At 32.7% G+C, this 24,526-nt stretch overlaps 1 protein-coding gene across 1 annotated transcript; it reads left to right on the forward strand.

Moving 5' to 3' along the window:
- LOC114342831 (uncharacterized) lies at positions 1-22,293 on the forward strand. Its single transcript, XM_028293640.2, has 3 exons — positions 1-113; positions 14,382-14,835; positions 22,078-22,293. The coding sequence occupies exons 1-3, from the start codon at positions 102-104 to the stop codon at positions 22,209-22,211; spliced, it is 600 nt and encodes a 199-aa protein (XP_028149441.1). The 5' UTR covers positions 1-101; the 3' UTR covers positions 22,212-22,293.
- Positions 22,294-24,526: the final 2,233 nt, after the last annotated feature.

Here is a 24,526-nt window from a genome sequence, read left to right on the forward strand (position 1 = left end):
GTTAACCCAAAGAGATACCGGAAATGTTGGATCCGATATAAAAGGCTCTCTCCCCTATCACCTCTGCAGTTACTTCCTAACTATCTAGTGTATCAAATACCATGAATGCCTTGGTAAGTAATAATCTGACAATTTATATAACAATACTAATAACTATAATAATTATTATAAAATAAAGGATATATTCTTAGAAATTATACATTAACATTTTTGTCCCATTTAAAAATTATTTATACTGATACTTAAAGAATCTCCCGTTATATATATTAAAATTTTTTCGACTTTTTAATTTCCATTGATATATATATTTTTTAATTTGTTTACATCTAGACACAAAATGTATTATCTTTTATGTTTTTTTAATTTAGTTTAATGTCTTGACAACTAATGGACATTAGAATGGTACCATTGATCTGACAATCATATAGTGTAAAGTGTAGTGTGTTTGTGTTGAGTAAAAGTCTTGTTACTTAATAAACTCGACTTCATTGTCTTTATAAAGAGTCGCTACTTGTATACGAACGTCTGCGGTCCCTCCGGTGAGTACCGATACCACAAGAATATAAACTATTTATTTTCATTTCCAATTTTTAATAAATAAAAAATTTCCCATCCAGCTGAGATTCGAACACACGACCTTGGATCCAAAGCTAGACTCTCTTATACTAGACCAGTAAGGATCTGCGAAAAAACGTCTGTTTTTGGATGTGAGAGGTGGCATTCAGATTTTTGCAGATAAAGTTAGGTGACACCTTCAGTAATAATAATTGACTTATGCTCCTTCTCAAATATGCCCGGAACATTAATAAAAAAATTAAAATATTTAAAAATTTCGAAAAACATCGATTTTTTTCAGCTTTCTTTACTTATAACTTTAAAACGATTCGTTTTGGAACAAAGTCGTAGAGAAATAAAATAAAGATAATTGAATTTTGTAAACTGGTAAAAAATGTCTTTAGGTATTATACCTTTTCTGTAATATAGCAATAAATACAAAATCAGGGGGCATAATAAGTCTGTTGTTATTCAATATTTTTTAACCACTTTGGTGGCACTTAGAACCTTAGTAATTCGCTTAGGAAATTCTTTGTAACGTACTTAAATCTTGTACCAAATTTCATTAAAATCGACCTAATAAATTTTGCATAATAAATTTGCAATCTAAATGTTTTTAAAAAAGTTCAAATTTTTTAAAATCTTTGTGAAAAAAAGTAGACCAGTTAGAAGTTGGCTAATTTTTTTACATATATAGAGGTGCTCTACCTATCTAATACACTTTACAGAATTAAAATCGGACTATTTAAGGGGCCCCAGCAATGGGGTAAATTTTTAAATTTATTTACAAATAGCTTTGTTTAATAATAAAAAAATTAATTTTTAGCAGTGCAAATAATTAAAACCGGTATAATTTGACTTAAACTTTCAAATGCTGTCAGCAGAATTGCTATTTTATTTTTTAATCAAGCGTTATTCGCGTTCAAAAATTGCAATTTCTCGATTTTTTGAAAGTTCCACCGCGTTTATCTCGAAAGCTATGCATCCTACGAAAAAACTTGTAAGAACATTTTTTGCTTAGAATTACCCAAGAAATACAAAAAAATGTTTTATTTTTCGAAAAATCGATTTCATGTAATTCCTTAAGTTCTTTGTTTATAACAATCTTATTGACATCCGGATCAACTGTTACCCAAAAAATTCGTGTTCTACGGGTCAAAATACATAAAAACTTGGGTAAGTCCATCTAAATAAAGAAGCCGGTAGCACCCCCTCCTGGCCACAGCACTAATTTGTTTATAAGCCAAAAAATTGTTTTTCTACGAGCGTGCAAAAATGTCTACTTTCGCGCACGCATTTTAGTTTAGAAAGTTTCACTTTTCCGCACGCGTGTTACTTTTCCGCACGCGGTTTTTACTTTTCCGCATGCGTGTTAATTTAGATATGTTAATATGGCGTTAAAATAATTATAATACATGCAATAAACTAATATTTAGATATTATTTACTAATTAATTTAAAATATATCTTATTGTGTTCCTGTTTTAATGAAATTAACGCGACAATTCGATGAAATAATATTATTTTGACACCATATTCGAAAGTCAAATCGGTAGACAATAACAGTCGTTTTGAATCATCGTCATGGAAACCAAGATCGTCGTCATGCTAACTAATTATATTGAAAGTTTGATTTTGACAACCTTGTCAAAGAATTAATTTGTGTATGTATTTTCATATTAATTAAATTAATTGATTAAGATTTGGTAATTTTTTAAAGACTCTTAGAAAAAATATTGTTCCTAACTCTTGCAGAAAGTCTCTTTTCCGCACTCGACTGCTTGCCGAACTCCCGCTTCGCGTCGTTCGGCAAACTGCAGTCGCGTGCGGAAAAGAATGACTTTCTGCACTTGTTAGGAAAATAACTATTATAACTTTAAAACATTGCTGAGGCTGCTTAAATAATCCGATTTCAATTCCGTAAAGTGCATTAGATAGGTTGAGTACTTCTTTATATGTAAAAAAATTGATAAATCTTTGTATGTTCTAGTTTTTGTTGTGCAAGAATTTAAAAAAATTAAATTTTTTAAAAAAACTTTAGATTGCAAGATTATTACGCAAAATCTAGTAAGTCAATTTTAATGAAATTTGGTGTACGGTTTTAGCACATAACAAAAAATGTTTAAGCGAATTAGGAAGGTTCCAAGTGTAACCTAAGTGATGGAAAATCATTGAATATAGACAGGCTTGTTTTGCCCCCTTATTTTATATTTATTGCTATTTTGAAGCAAGGGCGATAAATTAAAAAATTTTGACCAATCGCATCTGATAGGAAATTGAATTATCTTGGTTATATTTCTATAGGACTTTTTTCTAAAATGAATAGTTTTTAAGTTATAAGGAAAGAAATTAGAAAAAAAAAACGAAATTTTTTGAAATTTTTAAATATTTTATTTTTTTTTTATTAATGTTCCGGGCATATTTGAGAAGTAGCATAAATCAATTATTATTAACGAAGTTATCACCTAACTTTATCCGCAAAAATCTGAATGCCACCTCTCACATCCACCTAAAAACAGATCCTTACTCTTCTATACCACTGAGCCACAGAGAGAGTATGTTGAAATTTAAAGTAGATTTTTTGGGATGTTCTACCCATTTGTATTTTGGGGGGCCATGTTTATTAGAAAGTTGCTACTGTACTATTGATTTACATATTATGTAGTTGAAAATATTTCTAAGTAATTATTAATTTATTTGTAATCGATTATTTCAAATATTTGTCACTTGTTTTTCTCACTTTTAAAATATTACTCTTAATATGAATTAGCATTCTGGATTGTGTTTTTTCGATTTACACAAACATTGATACAAATATGGCGGCGAAGGTTGTGTGTTTAATTTTTCTATGATCTCTCCGCTGTTGAGTTTCCTCTCTTGCACGACTATTCAATAATTGACAATAATATATCTATGTTAGGTACTTTTTTCCTATTTAAAATACGGTTTCGGGAGTATTATGTCTCAGCAATTTTAAGATTAAGTTTTTTCAAATTTATGGTTGTCCAGATTATGTCAATAAATCAACAAGAATTCATGGGACTTTTTTGTTGGAAAATTGGATGAATTGCGAATACAAATTTACCGGAAGGTATTAAGGTTAAGGTTTTTCTAAAGAACTTGCGCAAGCTACCAAGCCAGAAAATTCTCTTTTTTGGTTAAGTTTTTGTTATACACTTTTAACGAGACTTTTGTTGGTTCTTCATAACACCTTTTTATTTTAAATAATAGTTCGGTTTAATATTTAAGCTCAATTTATCTTACGACAGGACGTGGACGGTACGTGCTGTAGGGACAATATACGGCGCACGCCCCCGGTGTCGCCCCGTTCCGCTGTACAATAAACTAGCCAATGCTTTTCATATCACACGACACTTCAACATGTGCCGTAAGACAGCCGTGTCGTCCGCGTCTCCGTCGCCGTAAGATAAATTGGGCTTTATCCGTTATTTCGAAGAAATGTTACTTTGAATTATTGCAGAATTGCAACATTCGAAGTTTCTGAGAGGAATTTTATCTGCCCAAATGTGGGAGTTGCGCGGGCTATTAATTCCATCTCTCGCAAATATTTTTTTCTCCGTTAAATAGGGTCATGTACAGTAATCGATCCTTACTAATCTACCTATTTCATTTCCTGTATATAAATTGAGTTGAATGTTTTCATGTGATAATGAACCTGTGATTAAATATTTGTTTTATACTTACTTTCCTGGTAATGATTTTTATATCTACTTCTACTATTGCATTGCATGCATTCTTGTGAATTAAAAATGTGTTCTTTATACCATCAGGACTGAAGATTTAAAAACTCTTTATTTTCTTTTAACCCTTATCCGGGCAACACATTTTACTTACGTGACCGGGCAACTCGGGTCAGTTGGGTCCACCACTGTTCTTTAATATACTATTCATATTTACCCATATATTATGTCTAATATTCATTTTTGATTTTTGATTAAAGTTAAATTTAAATTCACTAGATTAAAAAAGTTGCTACTATAGTACCTATGCGATCTACCTCGAGGGTGCGATCTACCTGAAGGATTTGCACAAAATAATGAAATGCAAAAAAACTTTTGAAGAAAAAATATTTATTTACAAGTAATAAAGATTTGGAGCCAAAGAAGACTTAATTAATAAATAAATAAAATATTTTTTAAATCTAATAGGCCCTTTTATTTGAAAAGAGGGATTGGTATTTACGCATACCCTGGAAAAAGATTACGTTGTTGTTGCCTTTTATTATTGTGTGAAAACCCTTCTGAGGAAAGAGTATAAAAGAGAAAATATGGTAGGGCCATAAAACTGACTCCAAAGTATATCTACATTATGATTGTTGACACTCAGGTGCCCTGCAGTTTGTAGGAGTCCAATAAAGGCATATATCTCTGTAGAGTCGCAATATGTCCAGTTCTCAATCCCCAGGACTTTTTCGGCTTCTTTATTTGTACACTTCACTATTTCGTTCACATTTTTTTCATCCACAAACAAACAAAAGGAATCAACAGGATCATCCACACTTTGACCAAGGGCTAACATTACTTTGTGCACTTTGCTTTTTATCTAGTTCAATCCTTAGTTTCAAAAATTATACACTCTAAAATCTGGGAACTGGTAGCTATACATTCTTCTTCATTATCACTCAATACTATTTGCTGATTATCCTCTTCACTTGCTTCCGAAAGATGATCTTCAATTTCAGAGTCACTTTCAATGCCAACTACTTCAGAAGATTCTTCATCATCGGAATCCCATACATTATTAGCAATATCTTGCAGTTCTGCAGCTGATAATGGTTTTCGGGACATTTTATTCGCACTATCTACTTTCACTGTAATTCAATATAATTTTGCTGGCTTAGTAGTTGTCAACACTAACATCGGTCTCAAACGACTGATAGCAGATGCATTATTTATTTCAAAATATGTATAGGTACCTACCTAAAATACTATTACATTCCAACAATCATTATCAGTTTTTACAATTCATTTGCAATAGATATAACAACTATTGTAAGCATATCTTTGATGTTCACAACAAAGAGATGTTTAAATTGTTTGTTGCACGTTTAGACCTTATTATTGGATTTCCGGAATCATAAAAGTCTTTTACATAATCCACAAAAACATTACCTGAGTACCAGATTAACTTCTGTAACAAAGATTTAGACTTAGGTATAAATAGAAGTAGGGCCCGACAGGCCAGTATTGCCCCTTTACGTGACAAAATTCTTTCGACGCAATAATTTCAAAAATGATAATGAATATTTTGAATAGCTCATGACTATGTTGAAGGAAACACACTTCTAAACAAATTCAGTGATGCATAAAATTCAATAAAAAATTTCTTATCAGTTTGTGATAAAAGAATTGGCGTCTCGGGCTCGCCGGACCCACCTTGCCCGGATAAGGGTTAAATAGTAAAACACTGATTCAAAAATTTAATGGTTTGGAAACGAACTTTGATATTTTCTATTTTTTTACGTCACAAAATCCATAAATCCAAATAATGTCCGCATATTCTACCATTCTAGGACCCTTATCCCTTGCCATACTGCTCCCCCATTGCCAATTAGACACCAGCGTATTCCAGTCTAAGCCACAGATCCATTTTAGAATTTTAAACTACTGCATCAGCCTGTTTATTTTTCTGTATACCGGTCCAGGGATTCGAACTCACTTCCGCTAGACCATTTCGGCAATGAAGAAAAATGAGGTCAAACATCTGCCCCGCTTGGCTATCTGATCGACATTAAACATATCGGATGTTAAAAATTCTACTTGGAGAATTGTACAATAAATCTTGCTCATAAATCATTACGGCTAGTACTACAGCCATAAAGTAGACTACTGACCTTTCCAGGTCTTCTTCGTCGTTTAGTAATATCTACTGACAATAGTTGCTAGTATATTGCAACAATATTTGTAGCAACCTCATCAACATTATCCTCTCATCTAAAATTTTTCCTACATTTACATCTAATTCTGATCGAACTCGAAACTAATATCTTAGGGCCTGTAGGACCCTGATTGGGCTCATTGAGAACCATTTGGGATATCGGGACAGAGTTCATAACCAAGACCGCTTCTCCCTTTTATATTTTATAATTATGAGAGGTTACAAAAGTAACTTTTTTCTCAATCTTTTCCTGAGCCATCATTTTTTGCTTCCCACGGGTTGCTTCGAAATTCTGTTAAGGTGTGCATGTATGTATATGACATAAATTGCTATAAATGCATTGGACGTTACTATATTAGTGTTGCAGTTTTAATACCGAGGATTTTTTTAATACAAACCGAAATCACCGGACAGGGGACATCTCATTTGAAAGGTCCCCTAATTGGCTTTGCAACGATGAAATTATTGGGATATTTATTTCTGAAAGGTTAAAAAAAAAACTCTTGGTTTATTACTACAATAATTAAGTTATAATAAATGTCTAGTAATATACAATGAAATTATAAGAAACAATAAAATTGACGACCACCGGCAATGATGCAATTGGAAACAGAGGCAGTAAATTTTTTCCTAACGTAATTTAGTTTAGTGAATGAGTATTTATTGTAGGTAATTAAATTTTACATAATTTTGGTCCACTCTGTAAAAGTAAAAATTAGAATAATACATCGTGGCAAAGCCGATTGGGAAACTTTTCAAATGAGATATACCGTGAACTCTGTTTTAATTTAAAAAATAGTCGATTACGTCATTACGCCAACATTGATGACGTAACGTCCAACACTTGTATAATAATTTAAGGCTATTTAATCCTTATCCGGGCAACACATTTTACTTACGTAACCGGGCAACTCGGGTCCGTTGGGCCCACCACTGTTCTTGAATGTACTATTCATATTGACCCATATATTTCTAATATTCTTTTTTTGATTTTTTATTAAAGTTAAATTTAAATTGTCTAGATTAAGTATGCTACTATAGTATGCGGTCTACCTCGAGGGTGCGATCTACCTGAAAGATTTGCAAAAAATAATGAAATGCAAGAAAAATTTGGAGAAAAAATATTTATCCACAAGTAATAAATATTAGGAAGGTTAGGTTTTTTCCTGATAAACAGTACTTCTAAAAGTTTTGGTTGACTTGATTCCACACATCGCGTATTGCTGCTAATTTGTCGTTCCTTCTTCGTTCAGACCTCGTGTCCTTTTCATCAAATCGAACAAATCTTAGAAAATTCTGAATCGTTTTAACCCCATGGTAGCTTTAAATATAGTAGGTCCATAAAATTTACTCCAAAGTATATCTACATTATGGATGTTGGCACTCAGGTGCCCTGCAGTTAGTAGTAGTCCAATAAAGCTCTGTAGGGTCGCAATATTTCCAGTTCTCTATCCCCAGGACTTTTCGGCTTCTTTATTTGTACACTTTATTATTTCATTCACAATTTTTTGGTCCACAAACAAACAAAAGGAATCAACAGGATGATCTACACTTTGACCACGGGCTAACCTTACTATGTGCACATTGCTTTTTATTATGTCGCAGGATCGCATACGTCCTGTCGGTTGTGGTTGACCCTTCCAGTTAATTCAATCCTTAGTTTCAAAAAATACATACTCTAAAATCTGGGAACTTGTAGCTACACATTCTTCTTCATCATCACTCAATACTACTTGCTAATCATCCTCTTCACTTGCTTTCGAAAGACGATCTTCAATTTCAGAGTCACTTTCAATTCCACCTGCTACAGGAGATCTTTCATCACCGGAATCCCATACATTATTAGCAATATCTTGCAGTTCTGCAGCTGATACTGGTTTTTTGGGACATTTTATTCGCACTGTCTACTTTCACTGTAATTCAATATAATTTTAGGAGCTTAGTTCTCGACATTAACATCGATATCCAACGACTGATAGCAAATGCATTATTTATTTCAAAATATGTATAAGTACCTACCTAACAATATTATTGCATTCCAACAGTGATTATCAAATTTTAAAATTCATTTAGAATAGATATAACACCTATTGTAATCATCTCTTTGATGTTCACATCAAAGAGATTTTACATTGTTTGTTACACGTTTAGACTTTATTATTGGATTTCCGGAATCATAAAAGTCGTTTATGTGATCCACAAAAACATTACCTAACTGCCAGATTAACTTCTGTAATAAAGATTAAGACTTTAGCTATAAATACAAATAGGGTCCGACGGGCCCGTGTTGCCCCTTTACGTGACAAAATTCTTTCGACGCAATAATTTCAAAAATTATAATGAATATTTTGAATAGCTCATGACTATGTTAAAGGAAGCATACTTCTAAACAAATTCAGTGATGCATAAAATTCAATAAAATTTTTCTTATCAGTTTATGATAAAATAATTGGCGTCTAGGGCCCGTTGGCCCACCTTGTCCGGATAAGGGTTAAAATGAAAATTGACGTGCTTGAAGATATTGAACCGTTTGTTAATGAAATAATAAATTTATTTTATAGTTTTGCATACTCAACTAAGTGCATAATTTTGGTAGGCCTGTAGAAATAAATATGCGAATTATCCATCGCTGAAAAGCAGATCAGGAGACCTATTAAATGAGGTGACCCGTGGCCTCTGTTTGCTTTTGCTGTACCATACTCTACCATACAATACTGTATGTTTATGCTAATCTCAAATCGGCAAGATAGTTTTGTGGTACCCTTCTATCAAAGTAATACTCAAGTAATACCTACCATATACATTCCAGTAATTCAATATTTTTTACCTGGTATATTATTTTTACACAAGCAATTTGCAATAAAGGCAACACTTCTTCCATATTACAATATTTGATCTTCATGTGCCCAAACTGATTAGATATTCCGCGATTTGCTTTAGCTACGTACAATGATTTAACTCATTAGTAAACTTAGTGCGACAAAGTAATAGATAAAAAGTTATTTGATTTTGCGATACACAATTTAATTAAATATTTTTGCAAAATCACCATAGTCAACAATAACTTGTATTATATTTTTTGCGAATATATCGAAAGTCCAGTCTCTGATAAATGTGAAATTAATTTTTAATACATCAACATTAGCATTCACTTTGGTTTTATAATTCTGGTAATTATATGCAAGTTTTTATAAGTTCGTTTTTTGTTGCCGTGAAAGTGTATTTCTGCACTTGATACGTTTAAGTTCATGGACCTAATAGATAGATTAGCCAATTTTTTATACTGAAACGTATGTGTAGGTTTGTAACAGGTTCCGTTAATTAAAGTATTATAAGGATGCGTTCGAGAAAAAACTTTATTAATATTTAGAAATTCTCCGTGTAAACTTTTTTAAAATTAAATTTGAAAACATTTTTTTCACCTACAGTCGGAAAAATGAAAGAATACCCATGAACGAACATATAAAACACGCTGTATTTTCCTGTCACTATGTCACAAAGAAAATTGTCCAGTGCAAGTACATGTAACAATAATTATTACATGTACTTGCGCTGGCCAATTTTTTGTGTGACACGGTGACAGGAAAATACAGCATGTTTTATATGTTCGTTCATGGGTATTCTTTCATTTTTCCTACTGTACCTCTATCCAAAGTATACATGTTATTTTGATTTAACATTGTTCACATTAATAATTTGACTTATATTTGACAGTTGACAGTTATATTGTACCTACTTGTTAGTTTTAGTTCTCTAATAAATTTTGTTAGGTGGTTACATAAATAAATTATTTAAAAATGAAAAAATGACTTGTTATTTGGGGGAGGTGGAAAAATCATATTTATATCATGGGAGTAAAGTGCCTTTTCTTCCCTTGAATGATTACTAAACTTCATTCTCGGGAGGAAAAGTAGCACTTTGCTCCCTTGTTATACAAATAGCTATTTTTATTTAACTTAATGCCTCGACAACAAAATAATGGTCATTGGCCTGAGAGGGGGGTAATTTGAAAATATTAAAACTATTATTTTTTTTTGCTTTATTAAAAATTCTATACCTTACAGTTAATAAAATATTTTTGTATGCTTTAGCAAATTCTATCAATAGTATGGTGTAATATTTTTGTTTCTCCAGAAAAGTCTATTTTTTATAAAATACGTCTATGTGGCTCTTCAGAATTAAGAGCTAAATGTATTAGAATTAACTTAAATATATTTTCAAACCAACGTCAATATTGTAATATCTTGAATTCCTTTAAATTTTTATGTGGTAATTAAAGAACTCTAACGTGTTTTCGTGAGTTTTTGTTTCGTAAGTTTGTAGACTTCTGCATGTATTTCTCGATGTATTTAAAAAATTCTACAAAGAGAGATGTTTTAAATGCGTATTTAAATTCGTATTGTTGTATTCAATCTAAAGCGCTACCGATTACGTAACAGAAACGAGCGCGTCTCTTCCCGAGCTAAGTGCTCCAGGGTTCTCATGACGTATTCGTGTTCAGCAACCCCCAAAACCACCGAGTAATCTGTTCGAATCAATTCAGTGCCGAAAACCCTTAGAAATAATCCTTAGCACTACTATAGGTTGTGCGGGGATTCGAGACCTCAAAATGCCCCAGGTAACTAAATCTGGCACTTACATAATATAGTGATTTAACATGTTTTCATATGCCCCGGTCTAAATTTTGTAACATTTTTATCAATTTCAGGATGTTATATGAACAGTATTTACTTAAGGGGAAAACAATAAACTGATTATTCATATATATGGAACAATTTTATACGTTTAAATTGTATTACATTTATATGAAAGTTTTTTCCTATTTGGGCACGGTTATAAAGAAACATTACAGCACAAAAATGTTTGTACAGTAAATTAATGATAACCATCACTTAGCTAAGAAATAAAAAAAAATAAAACGAAAGAGCTTACATTTCATTTCCTGCTCTACTTCCTAGTTGTCACAAGTTTTTTTGAGAGTGTAATTATATAATTAAAAAATATGCTTAATATTAATAATTGTGTAACTGTTGTTACATAATATTGATAAATTGAAGATTTGAATTCATTCAACCGCGAACGTACCTAGAATTACACATTGAATCATGACCAGTTTTGTGAAAATGGAATATATAATATACAGGGTGTCCTGAAAAAATTGGTCATAAATTATACCACAGATTTTGGGGTCAAAAATAGGTTGATTAAACCTCACTTACCTATATACAATAGTGCACACACAAAAAGTTACAGCCGTTTGAAGTTACAAAATGAAAATCAATTTTTTTTCATATATCGAAAACTATTAGAGATTTTTCATTTAAAATGGACATGTGGCATTCTTATGGCAGCAGCATCTTAAATAAAAATTAAAGTAAAATTTGTGTACCCCATAAAAATTTTATGGGGGTTTTGTTCTTTAATCCCCCCCAAACTTTTGTGTACGTTCCAATTTAATTATTATTGTGGCACCATTAGTTAAAACACTGTTTTAAAACTTTTTTGCCTCTTAGGTCTTTTTCGATAAGCCGGTGTTTATCGAGATATTTTGAATAATTTTCGAATCCACCACATATTTGTATATGGTTAAGTACGATTATAGAGACCTGTTAATAATCTGAAAATGTATTTATAATTTACATTTTTAGGTATATTTTGAAAAAGAAGCCACATCTCGATAAAAGGTGACTTATCAAAAAAAGACTAAGAGGAAAAAAAGTTTTAAAAGCACTGTGTTTAACTAATGGTACTACAATAATAGTTTAATTGGAACGTACACAAACATTTGGGGGGTTTAAAGGAACAAAACTCCCATAAAAAGTTTATGTAAATATATTAAAAAGAAGCCGCATCTCGATAAAAACTCGCTTATCGAAAAAATAGTAGGAGGCAAAAAAGTTTTAAAAACGTTATGTTTAACTAATGTTACCACAATAATGAATTAATTGGAACGTACACAAAAGTTTGGAGAGGTTTAAGGGATCAAAACCCCGATAAAATTTTTATGGGGTAAACAAATCTCACTATAATTTTGTTTTAAGATCATCCTGCCATAAGAATGACACATGTCCATTTTCAATAAAATATCTTTAATAGTTTTTGATATATTGAAAAAAATCGATTTTCATTTTGTAATTTCAAAGGGCTATATCTTTTCTTATGAGCAAATTTGTACTTAGGTAAGTTAGGTTCAATCGAACTATTTTTGACCCTAGAATGTGTGGTATAATTAATGACCAATCTTTTCGGGACACCCATATTCCATTACACCGTGTTTACTTAAGTTGGACACAAATGGAAATTTTTTATTACTAATTTTACGAAAAAAGTTATTATTGATAAAAAGTTCTGCATGGTCTAATCTAAAAGCCAAGATTCAAACCATCATAATATATCAAATTTTATTAACGCGCGATCATTGACCCTGTTAGAAAAAATCTAAAAAATTCTAGTTTTCGGTATAATTTTTTTCGGAAAACTGCAATAGCGCATTTTTATGAATGCTTTCTCCACCACATGCTAATTTAAGTGCACTTGTTTCAGTCTGAGTGTCTGTGGGAGGCTGAAAGGAACCAGCTTTATGGATATTTTAGACTTGATTTATTGTTTTTTATTTAAAATTTTATTATTTGTAAGCTCAATTTAGTCAGTTTGGAGTGAAGTAATTAGTTTTGTTTATTAAATATATGCGTATTATATTTCTTAATTTTTGGGTTTAATTTACAATGAACAATGTGTTAGATAAAATCTAACACGTCGGTGATCTTGTTACACATGGGAACGTCACTGATCGCGGGTTAATATTATACAAGGTATGTCAAAAAAATTAATTTTGCTTAAGAGTAAAGTACTTTTATATTTGACAATATCAAAAATTCTTAACATTAAAAGGTAGTTTGGAATTAAAAACGATGTTCTAATATGCAATTACATCCTTGTAGTTAATAAAAAAATTAAAGTTTCTCTCAAAATACGGGTATAGTCGGTTCGCTAAATTTAGACACAACTGGCTAGTGACTTTAGCAAAATTTTAGAAGCCTTGGAGGTGTTACCAGGGAAATGGACCAATAAGTTTTCAATTTAAAATCTTTTAGTAATATTTTTAATATTTTTCAATATTATTAATGTTGCTATTAAGATTGAAAACTTTACCTTTCAATTGCCAGATGACGCTAGTCACCTAATCCATACACGTCAATTGCAATGTGGGGATAAACTTTCATGGTTTGGTCACTTCGAGCAGAGAGCAGCAATAAGATGATGACTCGAATAAGAGTCGAAAATCGTTGATTCAGAGTGCTGGACAGCGCTCCCTGTTCTAAGTGAAAAATAAGATTGTTTTGCTTTCGCATTGCAACTGAATAAAAATGGTATACATTTTTATTTTATTTTATATTAGTATTACTCCTATAGAGTAACTAGGTCCATTTTCCGTTGGAACTTTACCAAGCTGCAGACGGGGGGTTGTGAATTGCAACTTTTTAGAATTCCCTCCCTTTGCCTTCACTGCAGCATCCATCTGACTTGCAAATTTTAGAAGCCTTGGAGTGCCTTGGAGGTGTTACCAGTGAAATGGACCCATAAGTTTTCAAATTAAAATCTTTTAGTAATATTTTTAATATTTTTCAATATTATTAATGTTGCTATTAGGATTGAAAACTTTGATTATTATTCTTAAGAAAAAAAGTTATTCTTTATAAAAAGCTCTGCCTGGTCTGAAAATGCTTTTTAATATTAATTTTCACAAAAAGGTTACCATTTTTTAATTGGTTGACGCTACATTTCTTTTAAAAGTTAGCATTAATGAAGATTTAGAACCCTACAAATAAATACGGTATTACTATAAGAAGCGCATATCAGCTTGATGTTAATTAGTAATGACGCATTAAGTACGAAAAAAAAAACACTAAACTTATTGTTTCTTTTCAGACCACTTTCATTGCAATTTGCTGTTTATCAGTAACAGCAAAGGCGAGACCAGGAATTGGGTCAACAAAGCTAGAAGGTATTCCGGATCTGCAAACTTTTGGTGGAATCTCTTACCCCAAATATGACATACTTCATCTTGGTGAATATTCCAAAGGATTTGTACCCGGAGATACCATTCATGAAAGCAAACACGAAACAATTACTGTACCAAAACCCTACCCCGTAAAAATTCCAGTCCCCCATCCCTATCCAGTTCACATTTCCAAACCCTATCCTGTTGTTGAGACTAAGTACGTCAAAGTACCATATGCAGTGCCCCATGAAATTGTCAAACATGTTCCCGTTCCCGTAGAAGTGCCAAAACCATACCCAGTGTCGGTGCATGAACATGGTGATTCTCATGGAGCAGGATCCTCACCCGTCTATGGAGTACAAAATGGTGGAGAACATTATGGTAGGTTTGTTTAATTTTAGGGAATATTTTTTAAGGATTTTAACTTCCATTCGTGTAGTAAGATTTTTCATCACACGTGATTAATTCTGTCCAATCAGATTATTATTATAGTAAGAATTATCTAGTTACATTATTATATACTGGGAATAACTTTTAGGTATTTTGTTAAAAAAAAGTTGAAGTTTTTAATCTCATAGCACATATAATGGAAAATAATAATGGAAAACGTTCTCTGTTTAAACCATCCGAGGCTTCTAAAAATGCAAGCCATATGGATTCTGAGACTCTAGGACGATGAGGGAATTTTACAATTTATAATTCACATCCCATCTGCTCAGGCGGTAAATTTCCAGCAAGAATGGTTTACTTCGTATTCCAAATAGAGTAAATATAAATTAAAAATGAATAAACATTTTAAATTTCAAAAATGAATAACGATTTTCAATTTCGTTGCAATACGAAACTACAGCCGCATCATTATTCCAGTTCAATCAGAGAGTGCTCCACCGGCTTCGAAATTTATTAGTGTCTATTTCAAATTTCATTGTAACCCTAAACTGCAGTCGTATTATATTCTTGTTCAATCAGATAGTACAGCAATCATCTCTACGGGTTTCGGGGCTTCTTAGCCCCTTGTCTGGAGATACATATGCTCTTCCCTCTGACTGAACCAGGATAATACTCCGCGTGCAGTCTACATGAAGATATTTTTAATTGAATATAGCGTGGAACGCGAACATTAGGGTGGAACGAAAGGATAGGAAAATTTTTTTTTAAACTTTCTAATAGCACTTGAAAGTTGCCTTTTCATGTCTACAATAAAATTGCAAAATATTTTTGTTCTAAGTTTACATCTGGAGGTACCGCAAGATCTCTGAAAAGATAGGTTTTTAACAAAAAATACAGCAAATTTCAAATATCGTGTATATTTAACCCGGTGCCATAGCGAACATCTCTTAGTCAAATTTATTCTAATAACAACTAACAGTGCTATCATTGCTATATATGTACACATTGCTATAAGATTTCTTTAGTTACAATATTCCTCTTGATACGTAAATAAATTGTTTTTTGTCTCAAACTTGGGCATATTCTTCTGGGAAGCAATCTTTGCTCTAACAAAGCCATTTCTTGCTTGAAGACCACACAAGAAACTAAGATATGACTCAGTCACGAGCATTACGACTCTTTCCACTACCTCTGTATGACAGGGAAAACACGGAAAATCCACACCCTACACCCAGTGGCGTAACCAGGATTTTCTTTTGGGGGGGGGCCCTTTCAGTTACTTTAGAAATATACCTATACCCATCTATAAATATAAATATGAAGGTTATACTATTTTCATAGATTATTATCCAAATTCAATCAAACGCAAACCTGAACCATACTTAATAGCGAAAAATATGTGAAAGTAATATCGTATAATAATAAATTTATGTATGAGGGTATTTAAATTTATATGAACTAAATTTGTAGGCCATGAAAAATTAAAAGAGTAGTGAACATTAGCTTTTAATTAAATAACGTATAAAAGAAGAGTATAATACTTATTGCTTACTGTTTACTTTTATCACGAAAGACTTAATATTCTGGTTGTTGAACTGTTGAACTCGTTGATGACATCCTCTATATTTACTGGTATATCTCGGTGGACGGTTAGTAGTGTTAACATTGTTAATCTTTCTTCCCCAGTAGAATTCCGGAGGTAGTTTTTCAGCCTCTTCAACGTTGAAAATGATCGTTCTACTGAACTTGTTGTAACTGGGATTACGGCGAGAATGGTTAATAAAATTTTAATATTAGGAAACATGTCCCAGTCCATGTTTCTAAGGGTATCTAGCGCACTTTTGGGTAATTTATCTGCTGCAAATGTCTGCCAGTGAGTTTTCCATAGATTGTACTCCGCTTCCAGAATGAAATTGTTTGAACTCCGCAGATCATCTTTGTAAAACTCTAATGCAGGTCTTAGGTCCTCATATTGTTTTTTGACAGAGTTAGCGGGCACAAAATTATCAAGCCCTCTTAATATATCCTTGTGACTTAAAAATCTGTCTTTTAGGGATGTCATTATTTCATCTATGTAAGGAATGTATACCGTACGACGATAAAACTCTTTGGAGTTCGTGATTCAATATTTGACCGAAATCTTTGTGTTCCAACTATCCTCGGAACCATCACAGGAACTTCTAATTTGTTTGCTAATTATTGAGCCATGTTGAAAACTTTTGAAAACTCGTCATCTGTCCTCATGTTAGAAAAAGTTTTTTCCGTCAAGCTGATTTTTTCTAACGCTGCACCTAACTCAAGAGTTTCCTTTTGTAAATATTTGGATGTAGTTAATGTTACAGATAACATTTTTGACATTATAGTCAACGTTATTATAAATTCGAATTTACATAAGCTTGTATGCAGACTAGCAACTTCGATAGCTGCATCATTTTTATGGTTTTCGATGACAACCTCCAGTGCAGAAATAATGCATTCAAAGCATTCAGCTAAAACAATAACTGCGTCATGCCTTTCCACCCATCTAGTTTCGCAATATCTATGGAGACCACTATTGGCTTTCCCTCTTTCTTCTAACACATCTCTTAGAATCTTAGCTCGCTTTGCTGAAGCTCGAAAAAAAGTGCTAATTTGAGATATTTTGGCGAAACAATTTCGGATGCATGGTGTTTTTGCAGCATCGCTTAAACACAAGTTTAGGCAATGTGATGAACAATGTGTATACACTGCTTTAGGAAAATCTCGTCTTATGATCGACTGAACACCGTTGAATGCCCCTCGCATCGCTGATGCTCCATCATAACCTTGACCACGAACATTTTCCATTCGAAGTCCTAGCCGTATGATTTGTGATTGTAATGCAAAAGCAAGACCAGCTCCGGTTACGTCATCTACTGGAACAAATGTAATAAAGTCTTCTCTCAGATCAATGCACTCAAAATCAACGTAACGAACACAAAGTGAGAATTGTTCTACACGACTTATGTCAGTTGTTTCATCACCTAGCAGTGTAAAGAAGGTACATTTTTTTACTCTCGTCAAGATGGCGCTTTCTATCTGTTTCCCCATAAGAGTTATTAACTCATTTTGCACTTTGGGACTGAAATATGATGCATTTCCTGGAGCATGCTGTATGTGTTCAGCTAATATATTGTCACCATGATTAGCTCGGTAGCGTAACAAAGCTCTAAAATTCCCATCATTTATATTAGGTTCTTCAAGTGACAGACGACCTGAATCGCGATGGCCTCGCAATGGTATCTCTTGTCGCCCACACAATACTATGGTTTCGATAATTGATCTTAAAATGTTTCGGTTTCTTTCTATTTCAGTTTTATTTTTTTTTTCTGCAATTGTTGAATTACATTTTGCTGTTGTCCATCAAAAACTTTAAAAAATTCATCTTTTGCTATGCTTGAGTGTTGATGGTATTTTGTCCTAGAATGCTTCTGAAAAACTTCAATGGCGTCTTTCCATTTACGGAAAGCTTTTTTTACTAAGTTTTCCGGAGACTCATGATATCCACTAATAACTGCTGATGGACAAAATACTACACATAATTTACAAAATGCACCTTTCAGCTTATCAGAGTAGGCCAACCAAGGAAATCTCTGCAGCCATTTAACTTGGAAAGTGCGTTTCTTTGACCCAATAATTTCAACACAGAACTTGTGGGAAGGCAAAGGTTCCCATACTCTTCGTAATAAAGTTATCTTATCTGCATCACTTATGTTTGATACTCCAACAAAATGCCCAATATTTTTTTTTGCAAATACCAATCCTTCAACTTCGACTTGAGTCTTTAAACATCCTTGGAAACTGGAACAGCTGGTGGTAGTGGCCTGAGAAGTAGATGGATTGGAAAAATCATTTGAACATGTTGCAACCTGAAATCAAACAAGAAACAAGTATAAAAAAATTGGAAAACTATCAACAGGCCACAAAAGTATAAAAATTTGAATCCAAAATAATTATTATTATTTGAGTATCTACTTACGTTTATCGATCTAGATTCCCCCTCACTCTCAATATCCAGACGAGGTCTCTTTATAATAAATTTGTCCATTTTAAAAAAATAAAAACTGAGCAAATTGTAAATAGTTTATAACTTTTAGAAATAAAACGTTACTACAATGTCTTTGTGGACACGTGTCGCGTCAAGAATACTGAATGAAATTTCTTATCTTTTCAACTAACGAGAAGCACATGTGGAAGTGGAAATACTACAATATCGCCAGAAAACTAAATCCGCAGTCCGCACACCGCACCACTGAAATACTGAAAACAGGACGTCCCGTCCGAGCAACGGTTATTAAGCGAATGAATCTGTGGCTGTGGCTAGAAAATAAATCTAGATAGGGCGCTCCTGTTCGGCTCAAGGTCGCTGACCGTCGGCTAGATGAGATGCGTTAGAGAGTTACCCTGAGACAAACCCAAGATTTTAAAATAACTGTAATTTTATGATCTTGTTGCGGTGGGCAGTTGGCTTCTAAGAAGATTAACTATATCTGAGAGAGAGAATGTTTTTTTTTCGTTTCTGTATTTTATATCGTGGTGAAAAATAGAATTGGTAATTTCGATGAAGCGCTTGGGGGGGCCCGGCCCCTCTGGGCCCCATCCCAGGATACGCCGCTGCCTACACCTGACAAGTAGGATCTCTTGCATCACTTATATACTTTTTTAAGTCCTTATCAGTTATATGTTTTGTCATAGGAAGCTCAGTAATTTCTTCTTTCGTCCAGTTAATTATATCAATGTAGTCATTGGCATTAATTGCAACAACATTCGGGACAACAAACTTCCTTACACCATTTATGAGTTCTGATCTTTCCTTCAAAAGTCGCCGCAGACCTAGTAGGTCTGGATCCCGCGTATGAAAAAAAAAGTTGATTAATAGCAAGCTGAAAATTTGTTAATAGCTTAAGGGTGTCTAGTCGGACAAACTTTGATATATGGGAACACTGGAACTAGGGAAGTTTTAACTGTGGAACAGGTTAAAAATTTGGAACGGTCAGACCACGAAAACGGCACATGTATTTTGTCCGACAGGACAGACTTAAACTCTCCGAACAGAGATTAAACTCTCATGCAAAAATCAGACTGCTATTTTATCACCAAATGGGCGTTTTAATGAGTGGAACATGTAGAATATGTCAAGTGACAGGAATTATGACAGGTGATAAATAGCAGTCTGATTTTTGCATGAGAGTTTAAGCTCTGTTCGGAGAGTTTAAGTCTATTCTGTCGGACAAAATAAAAGTGCCGTTTTCGTGGTCTGACCGTTCCCAATTTTTAACCTGTTCCACAATTAAAATTGCCCCTATTCCAGTGTTCCCATATATCAAAGTTTATCCGACTAGACACCCTTAAGCTATTAACAAATTTTCAGCTTGCTATTAATCAACTTTTTTTTTCATACGCGGGATCCAGACCTATAGCTCTCTTATGTGTTTTCTCTTGTCGCATAACATGGAGAGAATCACATTTTTTTGGGTGAGAGAAGTAACCATTCCTTTGAATTACTGGATCAATTATTTGGGGAGGTTCCTCACAAGCATAACGTGAAAATTTTATGAGTCTCCATATATTATGTTTTGATGCATTTGCACAAGATGGTTTCAGTTTGATATGAAACCAGACTAAGGCATACACCTTTATTACATACATAGGAAAAGTTTTCAGATTAATTGAAGGATATTTTGTTGCAACATATAACGTAAGAATGCGATTGGCCAACGTAAGCCATCGTGAATGAGTTAATTTCCCAGGGGGTTTTAAAGAAACATCATAAGGACATACACCACTTGAGATTGCATTGCACATTTCATGTAAATATTTGTGATCATCCTTAATCTCTAGAATCGGGAGGTTGTTTTGCATGGGAGCGAAACTAACTACAGGAAGCTGGTTACAAATTTCAAGTTCTTTGCCTAAAACCACTCCAAATTCATTAGGGCCTCTATTATTTAGGTTTTTTTTCTACAAAAGCAATTACACAATTGTTAACACGGGTGTTAGTGGCAGTTCCATAGTAGGTCAAAACGGCAAACAGGTGTATGTTCTCAAAAAACTTTTGATAGTGTCTAAAAAATATATTTTATATCAGCTAAGTACTTTCAACACATAACGTGCCATCATCAGAGCTTCCTAAAAGGACATATTTAAGATAATATTTTTTTTCATATAAAAAATGAGTGAAAAACTTACGTCCTCTTAAAATACCTTCATAGAAGAGCAATTGCTTAACAACACAACAAAAAACATGAATACTGGGCAAAAGCCACAGATGTAGGGTAATAACCCTTTACAGTGAATAGAATCACATCTAATAGTGAATAGTTCCATAGTATCCGACAGCTGTTATATTGGAAATGTTCAAAGGATTGTCACCTTGAAAATGCTCCATTATACTATCTTTTATAGCTTCACCTGTTCCGAAAGCAGGAGTTATATACTCTAGGAAGGTTGATCCAGGTTCCTCTATTGAAATGTGCTCTTCTACTATAGTTAGAATGTTAAATTATATTAAGGCATGAAATCAATATTTACTATTAAATATTTCTTTAAATGTGGAATTCAAGTTCAAATTTTGCCAGTTTTAATAAAAATAAATATTGGATTATTGTAAGTTAAAACTAAAATTATCTTTAAAGAGTAGTTTTAAAGTGTGTATTTATCATTTAAAATATGAATTCAGATATTGCAATAGCTATTTTTTACCAAACCAAAACCATCAAAATTCGCAAAATTTAACTAAAAATTCTAATTTTCAACTATTTTGCGGCACCTTTAAAAATATTTTGTTTGGAAAAATATTTTATTTGTGGCTTAACAATGGCTGTAGGCAACTTTCTATCACTATTCCACATTGAAATTAGAAAAACATTTTTTCGTTACACCCCTATACATACATACATCGAAACTAACCCTATTCGACCTGCACCGTTTGAAAACGTGCTGCGTGAATTCAAGCAATATTTGACTTATTGCCAAGAAGTTGGAAGATCCTAGTGTGAATATTTTATTAAAACTGCATTTTATCTAAAAGCCAATACTTTTGTTTCTACTGTTTAAAATTACACATGGTTTCTTGGAACTGCAAATATTTTTTTTTAATTTTAACATCTTGTAAATCAAAAACTATTAACGTTAGAGCAATGGTGAGACACAGCCGTTTTTAATTAATACATAGTTTGACTAAATATTTGCTTAAACTTTTTTTCTTCGTTTTAGGAACTTCCGAACAGGTCTCAAACTATGAAACACAGGAACCCAATATCGAAGAAGGTGGTTTAAGCGGGCATCAAGAAAACAGTTTAACGGACGGTAACCCAGGCTGGGTACCAGTTGAACATCACGAAGAGTAAAGAGTAACTTAGTTATTATTTGTTTTAATTTCTAGACTGATCAAAGGTATGTTTTTTTGTTGAATAAAATTGTTGTTTGTAATATGCTGTTTTCTTTAATTTCAATTTACCTGATTTGCTACTTTACCGGATACGTAAACACAAGTTTTAAGTTCGATAAGACGAATTATTTGTATTATGCAGGGTGTCCCGAAAAGATTGGTCATAAGTTCTACCACACATTCTGGGGTCAAAAATAGGTTGATTGAACCTAACTTACCTATATACAATAGTGCACACAAAAAAAAATTACAGCCCTTTGAAGTTACAAAATGAAACTCAATTTTTTTTCATATATCGAAAACTCTTAGAGATTTTTTATTGAAAATGGATATGTGGCACTCTTATGGCAGCAACATCTTAAAAAAATTAAAATGAAATTTGTGTACCCCATAAAATTTTTACGGGGGTTTTGTTCCCTTAAACCCCCTCCCCCAAACTTTTGTGTACGTTCCAATTAAATTATTATTGTGGCACCATTAGTTAAACACAATGTTTTTAAAACTTTTTTGCCTCCTAGTACTTTTTCGATAAGCCACTGTTTATCGAGATATTTTGAATAATTTTCGAATCCACCACATATTTGTATGTATACAGGGTGTCCAGAAACTCTACCGAAAAACGAAGACAGGAGACCCCTCATATAATTTTAAGACATTTAAACCCAATTCATCTAGTCCGAAAATGCTTCCTAAGGGAGCTAGATCTCTTTGAAGATGGCGTCTTGTAATTAGTTTCTCTTAGATACCTCCAGAACCCTTGCATTTAGAAAAACAAAAATTGGTACACATATTTATCTTCCAGAGATGTATCGATTTCGTTCATCGTGAATTTCTAGTACCGGTCATAGGCGTCCGTTATGGGTAGGGCAACTATTATTTTATCGCATAACTTTTTATCTTTAACTTTTAAGCATTTTTGATATTGGATTATTATACTGTGAGATATTCTAGTACTAAAAGGTGCTCTTGATTAAAGTCCGTAGGACACACCGTTTTCTAGAAAAATCGAGTTGAAAATTTTTCGTCTTTTAAATTTGAAAAAAAACTGCAAAAAAGTTTTCAAAAAAGACAGTGTATTTTACTAACTTATACCAAGAGTAACTTTTAGTAGTAGAATAGCTCACAATTTAATAATCTAAAGTCACAAATTCTTAAAAATTAAAGGCAAAAAAGTTAATGCGATAAAACAACTTTTGACCTACCCAAAACGGACGCATATGACCGGTACTACAAATTCGCAATTAATGAAATCGATTCATCTCTGGAATATAAATAAACGTACCAATTGTCGTTTTTCTAACTGTTTTTTTTTAATTTTTTTAGAAATTCAAGAAACGAAAAATTTTGAAATCGATTTTTCTAGAAAACCGTGTGTTCTGCCGACTTAAAGGAAAAGTACCTTTTAGTACTAGGATACCTCATAATTTAATAATTCAGTGTCAAAAATGCTTAAAAGTTAAAGACATAAAAGTTATCCGATAAAATAACCGTTGCCCTACCCAAAACGGACGCCTATGACGGTACTAAAAGTTTACAATAAATGTAATCGATTTATCTCTGAAAGATAAATATGCGTACCAATTCTCATGTTTGTAACTGAAAGCGTTCTGGAGTTATTTAAGAAAAACTAATTACAAGACGCCATATTTAAAGAGCTGTAGCTCCCTTAGGAAGCATTTTCGGACTAGAAGAATTAGGTTAAAATGTCTTAAATTTATCTGAGGAATCTCCTGTCTTCATTTGTCGGTAGAGTTTCTGGACACCCTGTATAAATATGGTTAAGTACGATTATAGACACCTGTTAATAATCTGAAAATGTATTTATAATTTACATTTTTAGGTGTATTTTGAAAAAGAAGCCACATCTCGATAAAAGGTGACTTATCAAAAAAAGACTAAGAGGCAAAAAAATTTTAAAAACACTGTGTTTAACCAAACGTACCACAATAATAGTTTAAATTGGAACGTACACATATATTTGGTGGGTTTACAGGAACAAAACCGCCATAAAATTTTTATGTAAATATATTAAAAAGAAGCCGCATCTCGATAAAAACTGGCTTATCGAAAAAATACTAAGAGGCAAAAAAGTTTTGCATATACCACAATAATGAATTAATAGGAAGGTACACAAAAGTTTGGGGGGGGGGGGGTTAAAAGAATAAAACCCCCATAAAATTTTTATGAAGTGGACAAATTTTACTATAATTTTGTTTTAAGATGTTCCTGCCCTAATAATGATCATTTTCAATAAAAAATCTCTAATAGTTTTCG

Source organism: Diabrotica virgifera, chromosome 5 (assembly GCF_917563875.1).
Source record: "Diabrotica virgifera virgifera chromosome 5, PGI_DIABVI_V3a".
In the NCBI taxonomy this organism is placed as follows: domain Eukaryota; kingdom Metazoa; phylum Arthropoda; class Insecta; order Coleoptera; family Chrysomelidae; genus Diabrotica; species Diabrotica virgifera.